The sequence below is a fragment of the Balaenoptera acutorostrata genome, chromosome 11 (assembly GCF_949987535.1).
Source record: "Balaenoptera acutorostrata chromosome 11, mBalAcu1.1, whole genome shotgun sequence".
In the NCBI taxonomy this organism is placed as follows: Eukaryota; Metazoa; Chordata; class Mammalia; order Artiodactyla; family Balaenopteridae; genus Balaenoptera; species Balaenoptera acutorostrata.
Window position 1 is genome coordinate 60,829,053 of NC_080074.1, and position 16,799 is coordinate 60,845,851.

At 49.8% G+C, this 16,799-nt stretch overlaps 2 protein-coding genes across 3 annotated transcripts; one reads left to right on the forward strand and one right to left on the reverse strand.

The window, feature by feature from the left end:
• Nucleotides 1-1,101: 1,101 nt before the first annotated feature.
• On the reverse strand, nt 1,102-6,682 carry CDK2 (cyclin dependent kinase 2). Of its 2 annotated transcripts, XM_007179551.3 has the most exons (8): nt 6,419-6,682; nt 5,601-5,678; nt 5,372-5,492; nt 4,521-4,691; nt 3,947-4,048; nt 3,127-3,270; nt 2,620-2,823; nt 1,102-2,344 (listed from the first exon to the last, which is right to left on the reverse strand). In XM_007179551.3, exons 1-8 carry the CDS (start codon nt 6,532-6,534, stop codon nt 2,240-2,242), a joined length of 1,041 nt encoding a protein of 346 aa, XP_007179613.1. In that variant the 5' UTR covers nt 6,535-6,682; the 3' UTR covers nt 1,102-2,239. The 2 variants fall into 2 exon arrangements, with proteins under 2 accessions (XP_007179613.1, XP_007179614.1); XM_007179552.3 differs by lacking the exon at nt 3,127-3,270.
• Nucleotides 6,683-6,864: 182 nt separating this feature from the next.
• On the forward strand, nt 6,865-16,761 carry PMEL (premelanosome protein). The gene is made up of 12 exons (XM_057556188.1): nt 6,865-7,275; nt 7,508-7,632; nt 11,141-11,251; nt 11,412-11,558; nt 12,364-12,498; nt 12,882-13,043; nt 13,296-14,210; nt 14,961-15,077; nt 15,315-15,399; nt 15,510-15,715; nt 15,818-15,905; nt 16,526-16,761. The coding sequence occupies exons 1-12, from the start codon at nt 7,265-7,267 to the stop codon at nt 16,665-16,667; spliced, it is 2,244 nt and encodes a 747-aa protein (XP_057412171.1). The 5' UTR covers nt 6,865-7,264; the 3' UTR covers nt 16,668-16,761.
• The last annotated feature ends 38 nt before the right edge of the window (nt 16,762-16,799 follow it).

A 16,799-nucleotide genomic window follows, 5' to 3' on the forward strand; every position in this document is an offset into this window, starting at 1 on the left:
AGCAGAGGACTGGACAGGCGGTGCCCCAGACCAATACAGAGAGGGAAACTTTGAAGATGGACGAGGTGAGGAGCCACTAAAGAGCGAGCTCCCCGAGATAGGGGGCGGTACCCCATTGACAGGCGTATACTCTAACCAGTAGCATCTCGACACCCTCATGACCCCGCCTTTTAACTCATAAACATCTAATCAGGTGAGCTATGGGGGCGGGTCAAAGTGAAACTTTAACCAGTACTGCGAAAATTCGGGACTTGAATGGCAGGCAAGGCGGGGTTGAAAGAGGCCTTAGGAAGGCGGCTACTGACCTTCGCCCCTCCCCTGGGATTTGGCGGGGCCTGCCTCTGGCGCCCCGCCTTCTATCACAAATTCGCGGGCGTGAAGGGAAATACCTCTCCTAGGGACCCGGAGCCTAGGAATTTAAGCAGCCCTCACGTCGGTGCTTCCTCCTTTTAGTGGGGCCCCAGAGCACAGGAATTTTGGGGATGGCCCGCGGCAGTCTGAGATGTTTTTTGGTGAGCTGAGACAATGGCAACCCCAAGAAGTGGTAGCTTGGGGAGGCTTTAGCCCCTGTATAATAATTTTTCATACAGACGATTGATATATTCTGAATCGCATGTAAATGTGAATAAGTATCTTTAGAAAACTTTGCTCTTTGTGATATGGAACAAAAAGAAAACAAGACGAGCTTACTGGGAAATGCAGCGTCAATGCGAATTACCTTGGAGCCCACTTCCAACCATACTGCTGCTCCTGAGCCCTAACATTGAAAATCTGGAACTGGAGCCTTGTGTGTATGTGTTTGTGATATGTGTGTCTGGGGGCGGGTGGGTGGGGTGGGGGAGATGCAGGTTTAGGGGAAAGTGAAGTAGGAAATACATAAGCTTCACTTTCTCCAGCTGTAAAATGGGGGCAATAATTCCCACTTCACCCACCCGCGGCACTATCCCAATTGCATCACAGAGGTCGAAATGGAGTGGGGTGGGTAGCCCTGCATAGAGTGATTAGGAAAAGGGGTCTGAAACCTATTATCACATGCACACATTCATATTCTCTCTCACACCATTCTTTCAGTAAATATGCAAAAGTAAAGGAGGAGAGAGATGAACTATAAAACCAGGAACTTTTTTTTAATCAATTACAAACTAAATTACAAATAATGTTAATAGCAAGAACACTCAAGGACAAAAGGTGGGAGAAGAGAGACAAAATCATAAAAAAGAAAAAAAGCTTTTTTTTTTTTAAACATTCGCGTTACAAACCCCAAGGTGCACATGGCAACAAATCCCCACCGATTCCCACTTAAAAAACTGCTATAACCTGAAATATAAATATAATTGTTCATCCTTCTTTTAAAGAAATATTTTTTTCCCAATGTCCCCACTCAGGCACAGCCCTAAAAAAGTGTCAGCATTCTTAAAATGAGGTCTTAACCTTAACTTTCACTCCTATGGGCTGGCCTTTAGAGGAAGATGGGACCTAGCACCTGAAGAACTAAGAATCTTAAAAGGAAGAGAAAAATTCAAACATCTTTCACTTGCCTCATAAGGCCTCGGTGAAGCACGGTCCCTGTCCCAGAGCCCAGACACCCCTTGCCTGTAGGAGGGACAGGCAAGAAGACTAGGAGCAATCATTTCTACTGCAGTCCCACCAGGACTGCAGAGACTGGGTGTCTAAGACAGGGAGTCTTGAGTCTCCCAGACTGTTAGGTGAGATGAAACACTAAAACTAGGGTATAAACTGGTTGGATCTATTTTTTTAACCTAATTCTTTAAAACAGGCCCCTCCCCATGTTTTTGTTTTGCTTGGTTTTCAAAAGTTCCAACTTAGTGCCCCTGCTATCAGTTGGCCTTACACAGGGCTGTGGGAGGTTTGGGGTCTCTGTCACCTGAAACACAGAAAATAATAATTGCAGGGCTTTCAGAGACTGGGATGGCAAACCCTATGTGGAGGAAGGAGAAACAGTCTTTTTTTTTTTTTTAAATACCAGCCCTCCTAAGCAATGACTAAGAGGAAGGGGAGAGCATGGTGCAGAGATTAAGTGCATGTAATATTGACGCTTCCTTTCAATTTCACCTATTTCTTCCCTCCACCCCCTCTCCCCAGAGTTGGCTGGCTAAGAGGGGCAGGTGAGTGCTAAGGCAGCCAGACAAGATCAGTGAGCTAAGAGCCCTGGGCCAAGCCAGATCATGCCCTCACTGGAGGAGAGGGTGAGACTGGGAGTAGGGGCTTGAGAAGGCCATCAGAGTCGAAGGTGAGGTACTGGCTTGGTCACATCCTGGAAGAAAGGGTGAGCCAAAGCTGCCTTTGCTGAAATCCGCTTGTTGGGGTCGTAGTGCAGCATTTGCTGGAGGGAGAGATGTATGCTGACATCAGTAATGTGATAATGGAGTAAATGGGCAGCAGGTGTTTTGAGAAATCGGGAAACAATTCCTTTCACCCAAGGAAGAGTTCCCATTTCCCTCCTTCCTGTATCTAAGGGGTGCACAACAGCGAGAGGGAAGCAGGGGCTAGGGTAATGCTGAGACCAGGAGTCCAGGGCCTCATTCTTCCTTCATCCTGGAAAAACCCTGCCCTGGGGGAGTGAATGAGAGGAAATGGGTGCCCACTCCCCACTCTCACCGATAACAAGCTCCGTCCATCTTCATCCAGGGGGGGCACAACTTTGCTAAAATCTTGCCTGGCCCACTTGGGGAAACTTGGCTTATAATCAGGCATAGAAGTAACTCCTGGCCAAACCACCTCATCTGGGGTCCCCAGAGTCCGAAAGATCCGGAAGAGTTGGTCGATCTCAGAATCTCCGGGGAATAGGGCCCGCCGGGTCACCTGAAAGTGGGGAAAAAGGAAAAGCCAAGACCCACACTGACATCAGTCAAAACTGCCCACTGGATAATGGAGGTTCCCACAGGCAGTGGAAGGTCAGCAGGGCCCCATGACTCCCTCCCCAGGGCCTTTCATGGGGTCAGTCAAACAGAGCCTGAGACAATGAAGTCCCTTCATCTGTCTCCTCGCCCCCTCCTTCCTTCCCCCAACCATGGCTTTGCAGATCCCCAAGGCTGGGTGGGGCTGGGAGGGGGTGAATGTCTGGGGTGCCACTGACATGTAGCAAAGGGATCCCAAGCCACTCACGGGGTGTGGGGTAGACACTGCGGTCATCCCCCCTCCTTGTGATGCAGCCACTTCTAGATAGGAGCACAGCGGGCAGAGACTGTGTCTTCCATTTCTTCTGTGTTCCCCACAGCACCTAGCATGGTGCTGGGTACACACTAGGTGCTTAACAAATATTTTTTGATGAATTGAGAGACGAATATGGGCAATTGTAAAGTAACGCACTGGGGGATAAATGCACATTATATATATGGGCTAATGGTCTCCATGCCCCCAGTTACAACCCAGATAAGGGACCATAAAACATACTGCTGATTTGATTTGAAAACTTAGCTCACTCCACTGTTGTATTAAAGGGGATGAGAGCTCCCTTATAAGGCTGGGCCTCAGGGATCCTTCAATCTGAAAAGCCAGAGGTTGAGGGGGGATGTGATCTAAGTCTGCAGTTTAAATAAAAGGTGTGGGTAAGGTGAACAAAGTTGGCCTCACCACATTTCTGGTGCCCTACAATAAGGTCTACAGGCCAAATGAAGGGGACACTAGATGGAACTCATTTTCCCAAATATATGCAGGCTAAAGCTAAAACAGTTGCAGAAATGATTTAGCTCAATTCAGAGATAAGATATGTATACTGCATGATAAAGCTGTTTGAGGATATCCTAACATTGTGGTTGACATCAGGGATGACAGTCCTATCCTTTCCCCACCACCCCCTTTGTGCTACTCTAGAGGAAGGACCCTGTGATAAGAGAAGGGCCATGGGTCTAGGCCAAGAAACAGTTCTGTTGTTCTTGAATGTGGGGAGGGGTGGGCTGGGTAGAACTCGGGCATGCCTCCATACCATCTCAGCAAAGATGCAGCCCAGGCTCCAGATGTCCACAGCTGTGGAGTAGTATTTGCAGCCCAGCAGGATTTCAGGTGCTCGGTACCACAGAGTCACCACCTGAGGACAAGCGTAGGAAGGGGAGGGGTGGTGTATGGGGCATGGAGATTCCCACATCTCACTTCCTCAGGACTACTCTGCTAACTCAGCTTCTTAACAAGCAGCTTCTTTCCCTCCATCCTTCCCTTCCCTCTGATTTCCCCTAAGTAAAATAACTGGGTACAACTTCTTAGCCCAGAGTTAGCCTAGTCCATGGTTCTGGGGACCACATTTTCTGAACCCCCAATTTGCAACCTTCTTGGAAAACTTGAGGCAATCGGTCATAATTTTAATGGCGTGCCATCCAGCTCTCCTGGCTTGTTATCTATCAAAATATGAACTCTGTGTATACTCTAAGACCTCTTAGGGTGTCAGAGATACTTTCCATCTAGTGAGAGAGAAACTGCTGGCCAGATAGTTACTAAAAACTTTGTGACTGTCCCTGTTAACAGCTCCCAGGAAGTTCAGAGAAGACATGCAGAGAGGGACTCACCTCGTGGGTGTAAGTACGAACAGGGACTCCAAAGGCTCTGGCTAGTCCAAAGTCTGCTAGCTTGATGGCCCCCTCTGCGTTGATAAGCAGATTCTGAGGTTTGAGGTCTCGGTGTAGGACCCGATGAGAATGGCAGAAAGCTAGGCCTTGGAGCAGCTGGAACAGATAGCTCTGACAAGGGGAGAGAAAAGACTGTGTTTTTCCATCACCGTGAGAAGATTAGGGTCTCCTCTGTGCCTCCAAAGTTCTACTAAAGCCTTCACTAGTTAGATAATAATTACATGTTTACAAGCCATCTCCCCGATTGGACTGTCAGCCCAGTGAGGATAAGGATCAGGTCTTACTCAGTTTTGCATTTCTTTTCCGTATCCTGTGTTCAGCACATTGAAGGTGTTCAATAAATGTGTGTTGGATAAACGTTTGTTGATAGATTGAAAGTAGCTCTGGGAGTAAAGAACCCAGAAAAACAGACAATAGAGACTCACTGGCTATTTCTCCCACCAAGCAGGTGGAAAGGCTTTTTGGAGGGGTCTACCAAGTGCCCTCCAGCCCCATTTATCTGAGTTTCATCTCACCTTCCACCTGAGCTGCTAAGCTGACTCACTAGAGTTTCAACTTCTTTGATTCTCCTGCCCAGCCTTAGGGTTAATAAGCATAATGAGCAGTGAAGGAGCCACAAAAAAGGTATGTGTGATTGTGTGTGTGTGTGTGTGTGTGTGTGTGTGTGTGTGTGTAGGGGGGTGAGGGCTGGAAAGGAAGCTAAGATCACAAATCAACACTCAGTCTGGATTGCCTGCCTTCAGTCCCCCCAAGACATGCCCATGTTGGGAGGAGATGATGAGAAGGACTACCTTTATGAGGGGAAGAGGAATGCCAGTGAGAGCAGAGGCATCCATGAATTTCTTGAGATCCTGGTGCAGAAACTCAAAAACCAGGTAGAGTTTGTTTTCTGTATGAATGACATCCAGCAGCCTAGGGAAGGGAGGTCCAGGGGTAGAGGTGAGGGAGAGAAATGCCCAGACAACACAAACAGAAGGCATCCTCCTTTACTGTCAGAGCACCTCCCAGATACATACTTACTTGACAATATTAGGGTGGTTAAGCTCCTTAAGCAGAGAGATCTCGCGTATGGCAGTACTGGGTACACCCTCTGTCTCACTTGGAGAAGTTGGGAAAGCAGAGATGGGAATGTGGTTACAAATATTCCTTTTCCCCCAGCCCAGTGATTCTACCCCGCCCCCTCCCTCCCCACAGAGACACCATCCCAGCATCCCCTAGGAAAGTGAGAGAAGAGAAGGGGTGCTTCAGGGGTTAATTCATGGATGGACAGGACTGGCTTTTGGACACATTAAGGTCATTATTTCTTCTTTGCCCAGGGTTAGGTTAGCAAAGCCTCCTGGTGAAGGTGAAGAAGGTAACAGGTAAAAAAAAAAAAAAGGGGGGGGGAGTAGCAGCACTCAGCCTCTCTAGAGGGGCCAGTGAGGTTCAACTGCCATTCTTTTGAAAGGGGGAGAGAATTCTAAGATGAGGGTGGGGTTGGGGCAGTGAGGAGGGCTCGTCATTCAAAAAGGTGCTCTTTACAGCTTACTGCAAAACCCAGCTCCACAGGGAGTCCTGGAACCCCCATCTCAGAGGCCTCCTTCCTCTTCCTGAGTCTTTCTGACTGTACCTTTGGGGGCATCACCCGCCTTTAGGGAGGAAATTTCCCATGGATTCTACACTACCCTATAGTCTCCCCCGGGAAACACTCTACTCGTCCTTCAACCCACCTCTCCACTTCAAAAGAAGTCCCTCCCTGCTACCTTCCGGTCCCTGGATGGCCACCGCCGGTTGGGGTGGGGGTAGGGGGCACTCAAGGAGCTCCCGAGTTAGGAGTCCCGGGTACAGAGGCCACTCACGTGTCCAGGCGGATTTTTTTAAGCGCCACCACTTCTCCCGTCACCTTGTTTTTGGCTTTGTACACAACTCCGTACGTTCCCTCTCCGATCTTTTCCACTTTTTGGAAGTTCTCCATGAAGCGCTAGCGAGTCGGGTCAGCCCGGCCCTGGAGCGGGGGCCTGGGAACCTGCAGAAAGCGGCACCCAGCTCTCGGGGGCCGAGGAGGGGAAACAGGGCCCGGTACCTTGGTCCCAGGTCGGGATGGAACGCAGTGTAACTCTCGCTCTTGTCAATTTGTCCAACTTGAAACAATGTTACCGCCTCCCCCCAGTTCCCTACCGCCACCAGAAGCCCCGCCCCTCCTTCCCGCGTTTCCATGGCTCCGCCCCCAGATCTTCCTATTGGTCAACGTCAGAGCGGGAGGGGCCAGCCCTGCGTCCTTCTCTGCAAACGACCCCGCCCCGCGCAAGTTTGGTTCCGAGGGGCATTAAGACAAGTTTCAACGTAGGTGGGGAGGCTGAACACCTTTTTCCAAGTATCTGATTTGGGATCGAGTTTCCTACCTGTGTCCTGAGTCTATAGGGATTTCCTGATCTCTAATTCGCCGTTTTCACCACCCCTAGGAAAATGTGTATTGACCTAAGATGGAATGCCACCTGGTCCAGGGAGCCTCCTCTGAAAGCATGAAGCTGGGAATCTCATTTTAAGGGTCTCCCGGGCCTCGGAGGAGTCGTTGCCTTCGTCTCTCCGCCTACTCCGATACTGTCTCTCTTTGATTTTGGATCCATGGTCACTGCTTCTACAGTCTTTTTGAGAGGTTCCTGGTTTGACTCACAATAAATTGATCCACTCTCCCATGATGAATCATGTGTGTCCGGTACGTGTTTTGTTTTGTAGCTGCCTTTCAGTCAGTTCTTTCCACGGGGGGATAGAGTGCTTTAAGATGAGCGTGACCCTGTGAAACCAGAAACTGTCACTGAGTAGCGGGATGTCCAGGGACCAGGATCCCTCCTCAGTTCTGCCTTTCTCAGGTCCTCCTGCTCCTCCCAGGCCTCCCCTGCAGGGAGAGAGGGAAGGGCTATGCAAATGAGCATCCGTTTCTTATATAGGGGCTTGTCCTACGCCCCGGCGCCTTTGGTTGCTGGAAAGAAGAACAGGATGGATCTGGTGCTGAGAAAATGCCTTCTCCATGTGGCTGTGATGGGTGCTCTTCTGGCTGTGGGGGCCACAGAAGGTGAGTGTGGGGTGTGTGGACATGAGCAAGTGTGAATCTGGAGTTGCACACCTGCTCTGGTTTTCCCCTCCCTAATGGGAGATAACCAGCAATGCTTCGGGCATCTCCCACCCATTTGATTTAGTGAGGACATGGGCAACTGAGCTCCCTCCCCACATGAAGATTTGGGACTCAGCCTGAGAATAACTCCATTTGCTTGGAAGGGCAAGAGAATAGTGGGTCTTTGTGGCCCTAATTCTGAGACCCCCTGGGCAGTGAGCTGGAGCAGGGGCCCCAAGGGAGTAAAATGAGTGGGAGACTCTTTTAGGCAATGTCTCAGGCACTTGGGATAGGGTACTTAAAGTGAGGAGCAAAAGAATGTGGTGTTGGTTAGAGGGTAAAGAGACACCACATCCCCTCTTTGGGATGGGCATAGGCGAACACAGCCCAGGCTTTTGTTCTGGGTCTGGGAGAGACAGGCAGAGGGGTCTCAGCTGAGCATCACATGAAAGAGCTCTGGGGGATTGGGGCCTCGTGACAGGAGCAAGGGGTGGGGGTGGGGGGTGGTGAGTGGGTCTGGAATGTCCCGTGCTGCTCTGAGGAGGGAGGGTTGGGAGTGGAGAAAGAATGGGGCATCTTATAATTCTCTTACTCTCATGGTGGGATGCTCAGTGGGATGATTCCAGATCCTCCCCCAGCAGAATCAACCAGGTTTCTGGTACATATTAGAAATGGAGTGAGGATAGTCTCTGCTGTGCTGAAATATCTGCATCATATTCCAGTGCCCCCCTTTCTCTAGATCCCTGGTCTCACAGACTTCTAGGAAGTTCTCCTTGATCTGACTTCCGTCATTCATGGTGCAGTTTCAAGTCTTTTTCTTTTACTACGTTCCTTATTGTACTCTGGAAACATTCTGTTCATACGTGTCCACCTGAGGCTCTTAAAATATTGTGCTTACTTTTTTTTTTTTAAAAGACATCATTGCTACCCTTCAGTCAATTTATTTTCATTAAGTACTTATTAGAGGGCTTTTTAAATTTTATTTATTTATTTATTTATTTATGGCTGTGTTGGGTCTTCGTTTCTGTGCGAGGGCTTTCTCTAGTTGCGGCAAGTGGGGGCCACTCTTCATCGCGGTGCGTGGGCCTCTCACTATCGTGACCTCTCTTGTTCCGGAGCACAGGCTCCAGACGCGCAGGCTCAGCAATTGTGGCTCATGGGCCTAGTCGCTCCGTGGCATGTGGGATCTTCCCAGACCAGGGCTCGAACCCATGTCCCCTGCATTGGCAGGCAGATTCTCAGCCACTGCGCCACCAGGGAAGCCCTGTGCTTACTTTTTGGATCCTGATTTTTAAAATCATAAGAAGACATTTTTAGATATTCATGAAATTTTGTATGGACTGGTTTCAATAATTTTGTCTAGTGTGAATTAGCATTGTATTTATTCAAGAAAATATTTCTTTTTTACAGATACATACTGAATTTGTACGGTTTTAAATAACATTATGTCTGGGATTTGCTTGTGAATGCTTTAGCCAGGGACTTCCCTGGTGGTCCAGCGGTAAAGAATCCACCTTCCAATGCAGGGGTCACGGGTTAGATCCCTGGTCGGGGAATTAAGATCCCACATGGCGTGGGGCAACTAAACCTGCGCACCACAACTACTGAGCTCGTGCGCCTCAAGGAGAGAGTCTGCGTGCCGCAAACTACAGAGCGCATGCGCTCTGGAGCCCCCGCATCCTGGAGCCCACGCACCACAACTAGAGAGAGAAAACCCACACGCCACAACTAGAGAGAAGCCCGCACGCTGCAACAAAAGATCCCACATGCTGCAACTAAGACCCGACACAGCCAAAAGAATAAAGGAAGGAAAATAAATAAATAAATAAATAAAAATAAAGGAAGGAAGGAAGGAAAGAAAGAAAGAAAGAAAAGTACAGCATTAGAAATGAATACTCTAAAAAAGAAAATTAAATGCTTTAACCAAAAAACAAACCAACAACAAAGGATCGATAAAGCAAATGTGGCAAAATGTTGATAGTTGTTGGATCTGGGTGAGGCATGTGGAGAGCCATCATATCCCTTTCTTTCAGACCTCTCTTTTTTTTTTAAATTTAATTTATTTATTTTATTTTAATTTATTTTTGGCTGTGTTGGGTCTTCACTGCTGCGTGCAGGCTTTCTCTAGTTGTGGCGAGCAGGGGCTACTCTTTGTTGTGGTGCGCGGGCTTCTTGTTGCGGTGGCTTCTCTTGCTGTGGAGCACAGGCTCTAGAGCGCGTGGGCTTCAGCAATTGTGGCACGCAGGCTCAGTAGTTGTGGCTCGCGGGCTCCAGAGCCCAGTCTCGGCAGCTGTGGCACATGGGCCTGGTTGCTCCGCGGCATGTGAGATCCTCCTGGACGACAGTTCGAACCCGTGTCCCCAGCACGGGCAGGCAGACTCTCTTTTTTTTTTTTTTTTTAAAGCAAGTTTCTTTTTTTAAAAAATTATTTATTTATTTATTTATTTATTTATTTATTTATTTATTTATGGCTGTGTTGGGTCTTCGTTTCCGTGCGAGGGCTTTCCCTAGTTGCGGCAAGCGGGGGCCACTCTTCATCGTGGTGCGCGGGCCTCTCACTATCGTGACCTCTCTTGTTGCGGAGCACAGGCTCCAGACGCGCAGGCTCAGTAATTGTGGCTCACGGGCCCAGCCGCTCCGCGGCATGTGGGATCTTCGCAGACCAGGGCTCGAACCCGCGTCCCCTGCATTGGCAGGCAGACTCTTAACCACTGCGCCACCAGGGAAGCCCCAGACCTCTCTCTTGGTCAGTTATAATAATTTTGTTTGTCCCCACTCCCAATTTCTACCTGCCTCTGGTCCATCCTCCTCACTGCTTGCTGAAGTGATCCTTCTAAAACACAAATCTGATCATATTCAAAAAGTTTTGAAGGGTAAATTTTATGGCATATGAATTATATCTGAATACAACAAACAAAATCTTCTGAGGTGGACTTGCCTACAGGATAAAGGCCAAACTCCTTCGCCTGGCACTCAGAGCCCCCACCCCATCTTCTTGGCCTCATCTCTCACGGTGTACATCAACCGTATTGCTAGTGGTCCCCTATCATGCCATGTGCTTCCACGCCTCCATGCATCTGCTCATGCTGGGCCTTCTGCCTAGAATGCTTTATGCCACAGGCCAGCTCCTCATTGGGTCCTTCCCAGTCTGCCAGAGTGGAATTAATCTGTTTATTCTGTCATTTTGTTGTACATCGTGCATGTTTATTATGGCTCATGTTAAGCAGTGCCTTGAATTATAGTAATTTATGTATATGTCTATTTCATATACTTTAACCTGAATCTCTTTAGGACCATTTCTTTTTCATTTCTTAAGTTCTTTGCACCTAGCACAGTGCGTGGTACATGGTGGGTATTGGGTAAATTAAAATGCACTTTGAATGTGAGAATGAGTGACGTGACATGGGACACCGTGGTCCCCTGAGAAGGGAGTAATGACCTGAGGGTCCTCATTATACCTTCCTTTTAGGACCCAGAGACCGGGACTGGCTTGGTGTCTCAAGGCAGCTCAGAACTAAAGCATGGAACAGGCAGCTATATCCAGAGTGGACAGAAAGCCAGGGGCCTGACTGCTGGAGAGGTGGGAACTTGGCAATTTCTGGGGAGGGTATGGTGGGAATGGGGTGGGGAGAGGAGAGGAGCAAGAACTGGGTTGAATGTAGCTTGAGAAGACAGGAAGGGAAAAGGCATATGGGGAGGGGAAGCCAAGGAGTCCCAGCTAACGCAGCTGCCCTTTCCAGGTGGCCAGGTATCTCTGAAGGTCAGCAATGATGGGCCTACACTGCTTGGGGCAAATGCCTCCTTCTCTATTGCCCTGCACTTCCCTGAAAGCCAAAAGGTGCTGTCGGATGGGCAGGTCATCTGGGCCAACAACACCATCATTAACGGTGGGTACCACTCCACTCCACACCTCATTCCCAGGGCTCAGCTCATGCCCCTTCTCCTCCTTCATCTTTTTTTAAACAAATTATATATGTAATTAGATTAGAAAGCACAGATACAGCACAAAGAAAAAAAAAATTGTAGTCCCCAAAATGGGGAACAGAAGACCCAGTGGATATAGAAGTTGGACAGACTTGGATTTAAACCTGTTACCAGTATGTGACCCTGGGCAAGTCACTCAATTGTTTTGTGCTTCCATCCCCTTAATCTGTAGAATAGGGATGATACTACTTTAAAAGGTTGTTGTAAGGATTAAAATGTGATAATATATAAAGAATTTAGCATAATGCCTGCCCTAGCCTACAGTAAAGTCTCAGTAAATGTTAGCTGGTGCTGTTATTTTTACTTTTATCCCACTAGCCAGAGCAAATCTTTCTAAACATTTTGATACATTTCCAATCTCTTTCTCTCCAATCTCTATGTATATACTTACATAGGTATCTTTTTTTTTTTTTTTTGGCCGCTCAACATGGGGGATCTTAGTTCCCTGCCCAGGGATTGAACCCATGCCTCCTGCATTGGAAGAGTGGAGTCTTTTAACCACTGGACCACCAGGGAAGTCCCTACATAGGAATCTTTAATTACAGTTTCCATTCTCCCCACTACCACCCCACAGTGGGTTATATCAAGGAGAATATATTTTGTAGCTAGGGAGTATTCCCAGATCCCCGCTCTAGGAGCCATGTTAAAGGTTTTGGTGTATAATAAGGAATGCCAGGGTTTGAGGGTGACTTTGTATCTTCCTTTCAGGGAGCCAGGTATGGAGAGGACAGCCAGTGTATCCCCAAGAACCTGATGATACCTGCATCTTCCCCGATGGGAGGGCCTGCCCATCTGGCCCTTCACCTCAGAGAAGAAGCTTTGTTTATGTCTGGAAGACCTGGGGTGAGAGACTCCCTTCTCTGGCCTGTCACCCACACTTGGATTCATCTCTTCCTACCTGATCCCTTTTCTTTTGGTCCCACCCCTAAACTCTGTGAGTTTCCCTAATCTTCACCTCCCCCATGTGGACTCCTTCTTCCACAACACCTAGCCAATTCCATTATACTTCTTTCTGGGAACCCTTCTCCAATTACAGTCCCATCCCATGGAACCCCTCAGTAGGACTCCTTTCCTGCCCCCATATACAAGCTTCCAAACACCCTCTGAAATAACCATCCTCTCAATACGTCTCCTGACCTTCCTTTTCTGGTGCCCTGTCTCTAACCCTTCCCCAGTCCCCTTTGACCACTAACCCCCTTCTCTACTCTTCTTTCCAAAAACCTCAGGCCAATACTGGCAAGTTCTGGGGGGCCCAGTGTCTGGACTGAGCATTGGGACAGGCAAGGCAGTGCTGGGCACACACATCATGGAAGTGACTGTCTACCACCGCCGGGGGTCCCAGAGCTACATATCCCTCGCTCACTCCCGCTCAGCCTTCACCATTACTGGTAAGGACTTAGGAAGGGACAAGGCCAGTCTCAGGGCAGGAGGAGGTGGGGAAGCTTGGCTGGGCAGGAAAGGGGAAAGAGGAAATGGTGTGCAGGGGCACCTTATAGGGGCAGAGCCAGGAAGACATGGGCAGAGGAATGTGGGGCTTGGAGCCAGTGAAGGGCCAGGCAGCTTGGGGTTAGAGGATGTGGCTGTGAAAGAAGAAGCTGTGGCCCAGACTTGGTTCTCACCTTTTCTGGCTCCAATCTCAGACCAGGTGCCCTTCTCTGTGAGCGTGTCTCGGCTGCAGGCCTTGGATGGAGCGAACAAGCACTTCCTGAGAAAGCAACCTCTGACCTTTGCCCTTCAGCTCCACGACCCCAGTGGCTATTTGGCTGGGGCTGACCTCTCCTACACCTGGGACTTTGGAGACAGTACTGGGACCCTGATCTCTCGGGCACTTGTGGTCACTCACACTTACCTAGAGTCTGGCCCAGTCACTGCACAGGTGGTGCTACAGGCTGCCATTCCTCTCACCTCTTGTGGCTCCTCCCCAGTTCCAGGCACCACAGCTGGGCATATGCCAACTGCCGAGGCCCCTGGCACCACAGCTGGCCAAGTGCCTACTGCAGAAGTCGTGAGCACTACACCTGCTCAGGTGCCAACTGCAGAGCCCTCTGGAACCACAGCTGTGCAAGTGCCAACTGCAGAGGGCACAGGTACCACAGCTGGCCAAGTGCCTACTGCAGAAGTCGTGGGCACGACACCTGCTCAGGTGCCAACTGCAGAGCCCTCTGGAACCACAGCTGTGCAAGTGCCAACTGCAGAGGGCACAGGTACCACAGCTGGCCAAGTGCCTACTGCAGAAGTCGTGGGCACTACACCTGCTCAGGTGCCAACTGCAGAGCCCTCTGGAACCACAGCTGTGCAAGTGCCAACTGCAGAGGGCACAGGTACCACACCTGAGCAGGTACTAACCTCAGAAGTCATAAGTACCACACCTGCAGAGATGCCAACTGCAGAGGCCATAGGTACGACACCTGAAGTGTCAACTGCAGAACCCTCTGGAACCACAGTTGCACAGGTAACAACTACAGAGCTGGTGGAGACCATAGCTGGAGAGGTACCCACCCCTGAGCCTGACAGTCCAGATGCCAGCCCATTCTTGTCTACAGAAGGTATTACAGGTAAGAGGGCCAGTATGAATGAGGTTCATTGAGGTGGGGGCATTTGTCACAGCTCTAAAGACCTGAAAGACTTACTCTGGATCCAGATGTTACCCAATCCTTAGCTTACCAGTGGAGTCCCTTCAGAGTCTTCACTGGTTTTAAAGCCCCCCAAGTCCCTCTTAATGGCATGGAAGAGATCCAGAGTTCAGGAAACCAGGGTCTTCTCCTAGGCCATGGGGAGAGAGCTTGTTGCTCCTCTGTCTCTGAAAAGAGCTGTTCCCTAAAGTGAAGGTCAGGGAGCAGTCTGTGATCATTTACATAATACTTATATCTCATTTTCTGATTAAGTGTAAATGCATAGAAATCTTTCCCCGTTTCTGACACCATTTCCCACCTCTGGATTCCCATCCCAAAGTAGGTTTACCTGGAATTGTGGTAGAAACACTGAAAAGGGAGGAATAAGATAGTGACACTATAATGAGTTAACATACGTCAAGTGTCTAACCCAGGACCTGGCACAGTGTGGGGTGTGATAAACATTTGGGATTTTTAAAACTCCAACTCTACCCCTAACTGTGACTCTGGGGCAGTCATTTCTCCTTCTGGGCCTCAGTTTCCTTATCTGTAAAATGAGATTTCCCAGCTCTTGCCTGATTCCAAGCCTGGATCCAGTAGCTCTGGCTCTACCTGGAAAAACGCCTGCTTGGCCTCTGTTTCCAGGTGAGTCATTTGTCTCATGACTTTGCCCCTTCCATCCTCTCCTGCCAGGCTCCCAGAGCCCCCTGCTGGATGACACAGCCACCTTAATCCTGGTGAAGCGACAAGTCCCCCTGGATTGTGTTCTGTATCGATATGGCTCCTTTTCCCTCACCCTGGACATCGTCCGTGAGTCTTGCCTACTTTGGGAGCTGGTGGAGGGAAGGCGTGTGCTGCTTAGGGCTGCCCAGTGGAAGCACACCCTGGAAGGAGTTACTCACCTGAACAAGAATACCCAAATCCCAGGGTTTTCATTTGAAGGCATGAGGATGGGATCGGGGAGGTAGCCCGAGGACCTTCCTGTCCGTGGGCCTTTGGGGAGGACTGGTAGAGGAGTCCCAGACTTAAAACCTTGCAACTTTGCAGAGGGTATTGAGAGTGCTGAGATCCTGCAGGCTGTGCCATCCAGTGAAGGAGATGCATTTGAGCTGACTGTGTCTTGCCAAGGCGGGTGAGTGTCCCACTGGTTGCCCCGAGGACTCTTGGGTTGACTGCTGCCCTGCTCTCTGGTGTCTAGTGTTCCTTCCCAGACTCCCTGATGGAAGCTGACATCTCTCCCAGGCTACCCAAGGAGGCCTGCGTGGACATCTCATCGCCAGGGTGCCAGCCCCCTGTCCAGCGGCTGTGTCAGCCTGTGCCACCCAGCCCAGCCTGCCAGCTGGTTCTGCACCAGGTACTGAAGGGCGGCTCGGGGACCTACTGCCTCAATGTGTCTTTGGCTGATGCCAACAGCCTGGCAATGGTCAGCACCCAGCTTGTCATGCCTGGTAGGTACTTGGACAAGAGGTAGGATGAAGAGGGGGGGTGGTAGAGGATATCTGACAGGAAGCAGATGCTGACTCTAGCTGTGTCTGGGATTCTGCCTGTAGGTCAAGAAGCAGGCTTCGGGCAGGCTCCCCTGTTCTTGGGCATCTTGCTGGTATTGATGGCTTTGCTGCTCGCATCTCTGATATATAGGTGAGAGCCCCACCATGCCGCTCACACACCCTTATCCCTTAGCACCACCGCTCATTCTTCCTCAAGGCAAGAAGGAACCACCACCCCCTTCGAGAAAGCATAGTGTCCAGGAAAGAGCCCAGATTTGGAAGTTAAACAGGTCTGGGCTGCGGACCTGGTGGGATATTGGGGAAGTAGCTTAACCTTTCTGAGCCACTGAAAGGTAGGAAAACTGATACCTGCCCTGTGAGGCTTTTGTCAGGATTCTAGACAATGTGGGTAAAGCACCTGGTTCTGAAGCAAGAGTGCAATAAATGATGATCTTGATGATTTTTCTAATGAATAATATCAAGAGTGGAGGAGGTTGGGTGAAGTGAGTTCTCCACCTGCATGAAGGGCAAATCCCTAGGCCTGGGGTGCCGAGGGCCTCAAAGCAGGGAAGCTGGTAGGGTGAGAGGGGAATGGACAGAGGTTACCACAGAAATAAGAGAGGATGAACCCTGTTGGTGAGAAGAAGGGGAAGGAGCCAGGATCAAGGCCAAGGAAACCTGGGATATGATTTATCCTCTTTGTTGGAGAAGCACAAACAGGCTGCCATTGACTACCGCTAACCAGTATCCCTGCTTTTCTCCCAATATCAGGAGAAGACGTACGAAGCAGGGCTCAGCTCTCCCCCTTCCCCAGCTGCCACCCGGCAGAACCCAGTGGCTACGTCTGCCCTGGGTCTTCCGCTCTTGCCCCATTGGTGAGAGCAGCCCCCTCCTCAGTGGGCAGCAGGTCTGAGTACTCTCACGTGCAGCGTGGAGAGCAATGCCTATCTTTCCTCCAGTCTTCCCTTGGAGACTACCACTGCCTGAAATAAAGACTCAGAACCTGGTGCTGTTATTTCCTTACTTCTGGGAGAATCTATGTCAT

What these genes read in the sequence shown, in the direction of transcription:
- CDK2 (XM_007179551.3), bottom strand. Translation starts at nt 6,534, where the DNA reads ATGGAGAACTTCCAAAAAGTGGAAAAGATCGGAGAGGGAACGTACGGA. An exon ending in AACCACCCTAATATTGTCAA is followed by an intron (nt 5,493 to 5,600) that starts GTAAGTATGTAT and finishes TCCCTTCCCTAG; the next exon opens with GCTGCTGGATGTCATTCATA. An exon ending in ATGGACGGAGCTTGTTATCG is followed by an intron (nt 2,345 to 2,619) that starts GTGAGAGTGGGG and finishes CTCTCCCTCCAG; the next exon opens with CAAATGCTGCACTACGACCC.
- PMEL (XM_057556188.1), top strand. An exon ending in CTCAGCCTTCACCATTACTG is followed by an intron (nt 13,044 to 13,295) that starts GTAAGGACTTAG and finishes CTCCAATCTCAG; the next exon opens with ACCAGGTGCCCTTCTCTGTG. An exon ending in GTCTACAGAAGGTATTACAG is followed by an intron (nt 14,211 to 14,960) that starts GTAAGAGGGCCA and finishes CTCTCCTGCCAG; the next exon opens with GCTCCCAGAGCCCCCTGCTG.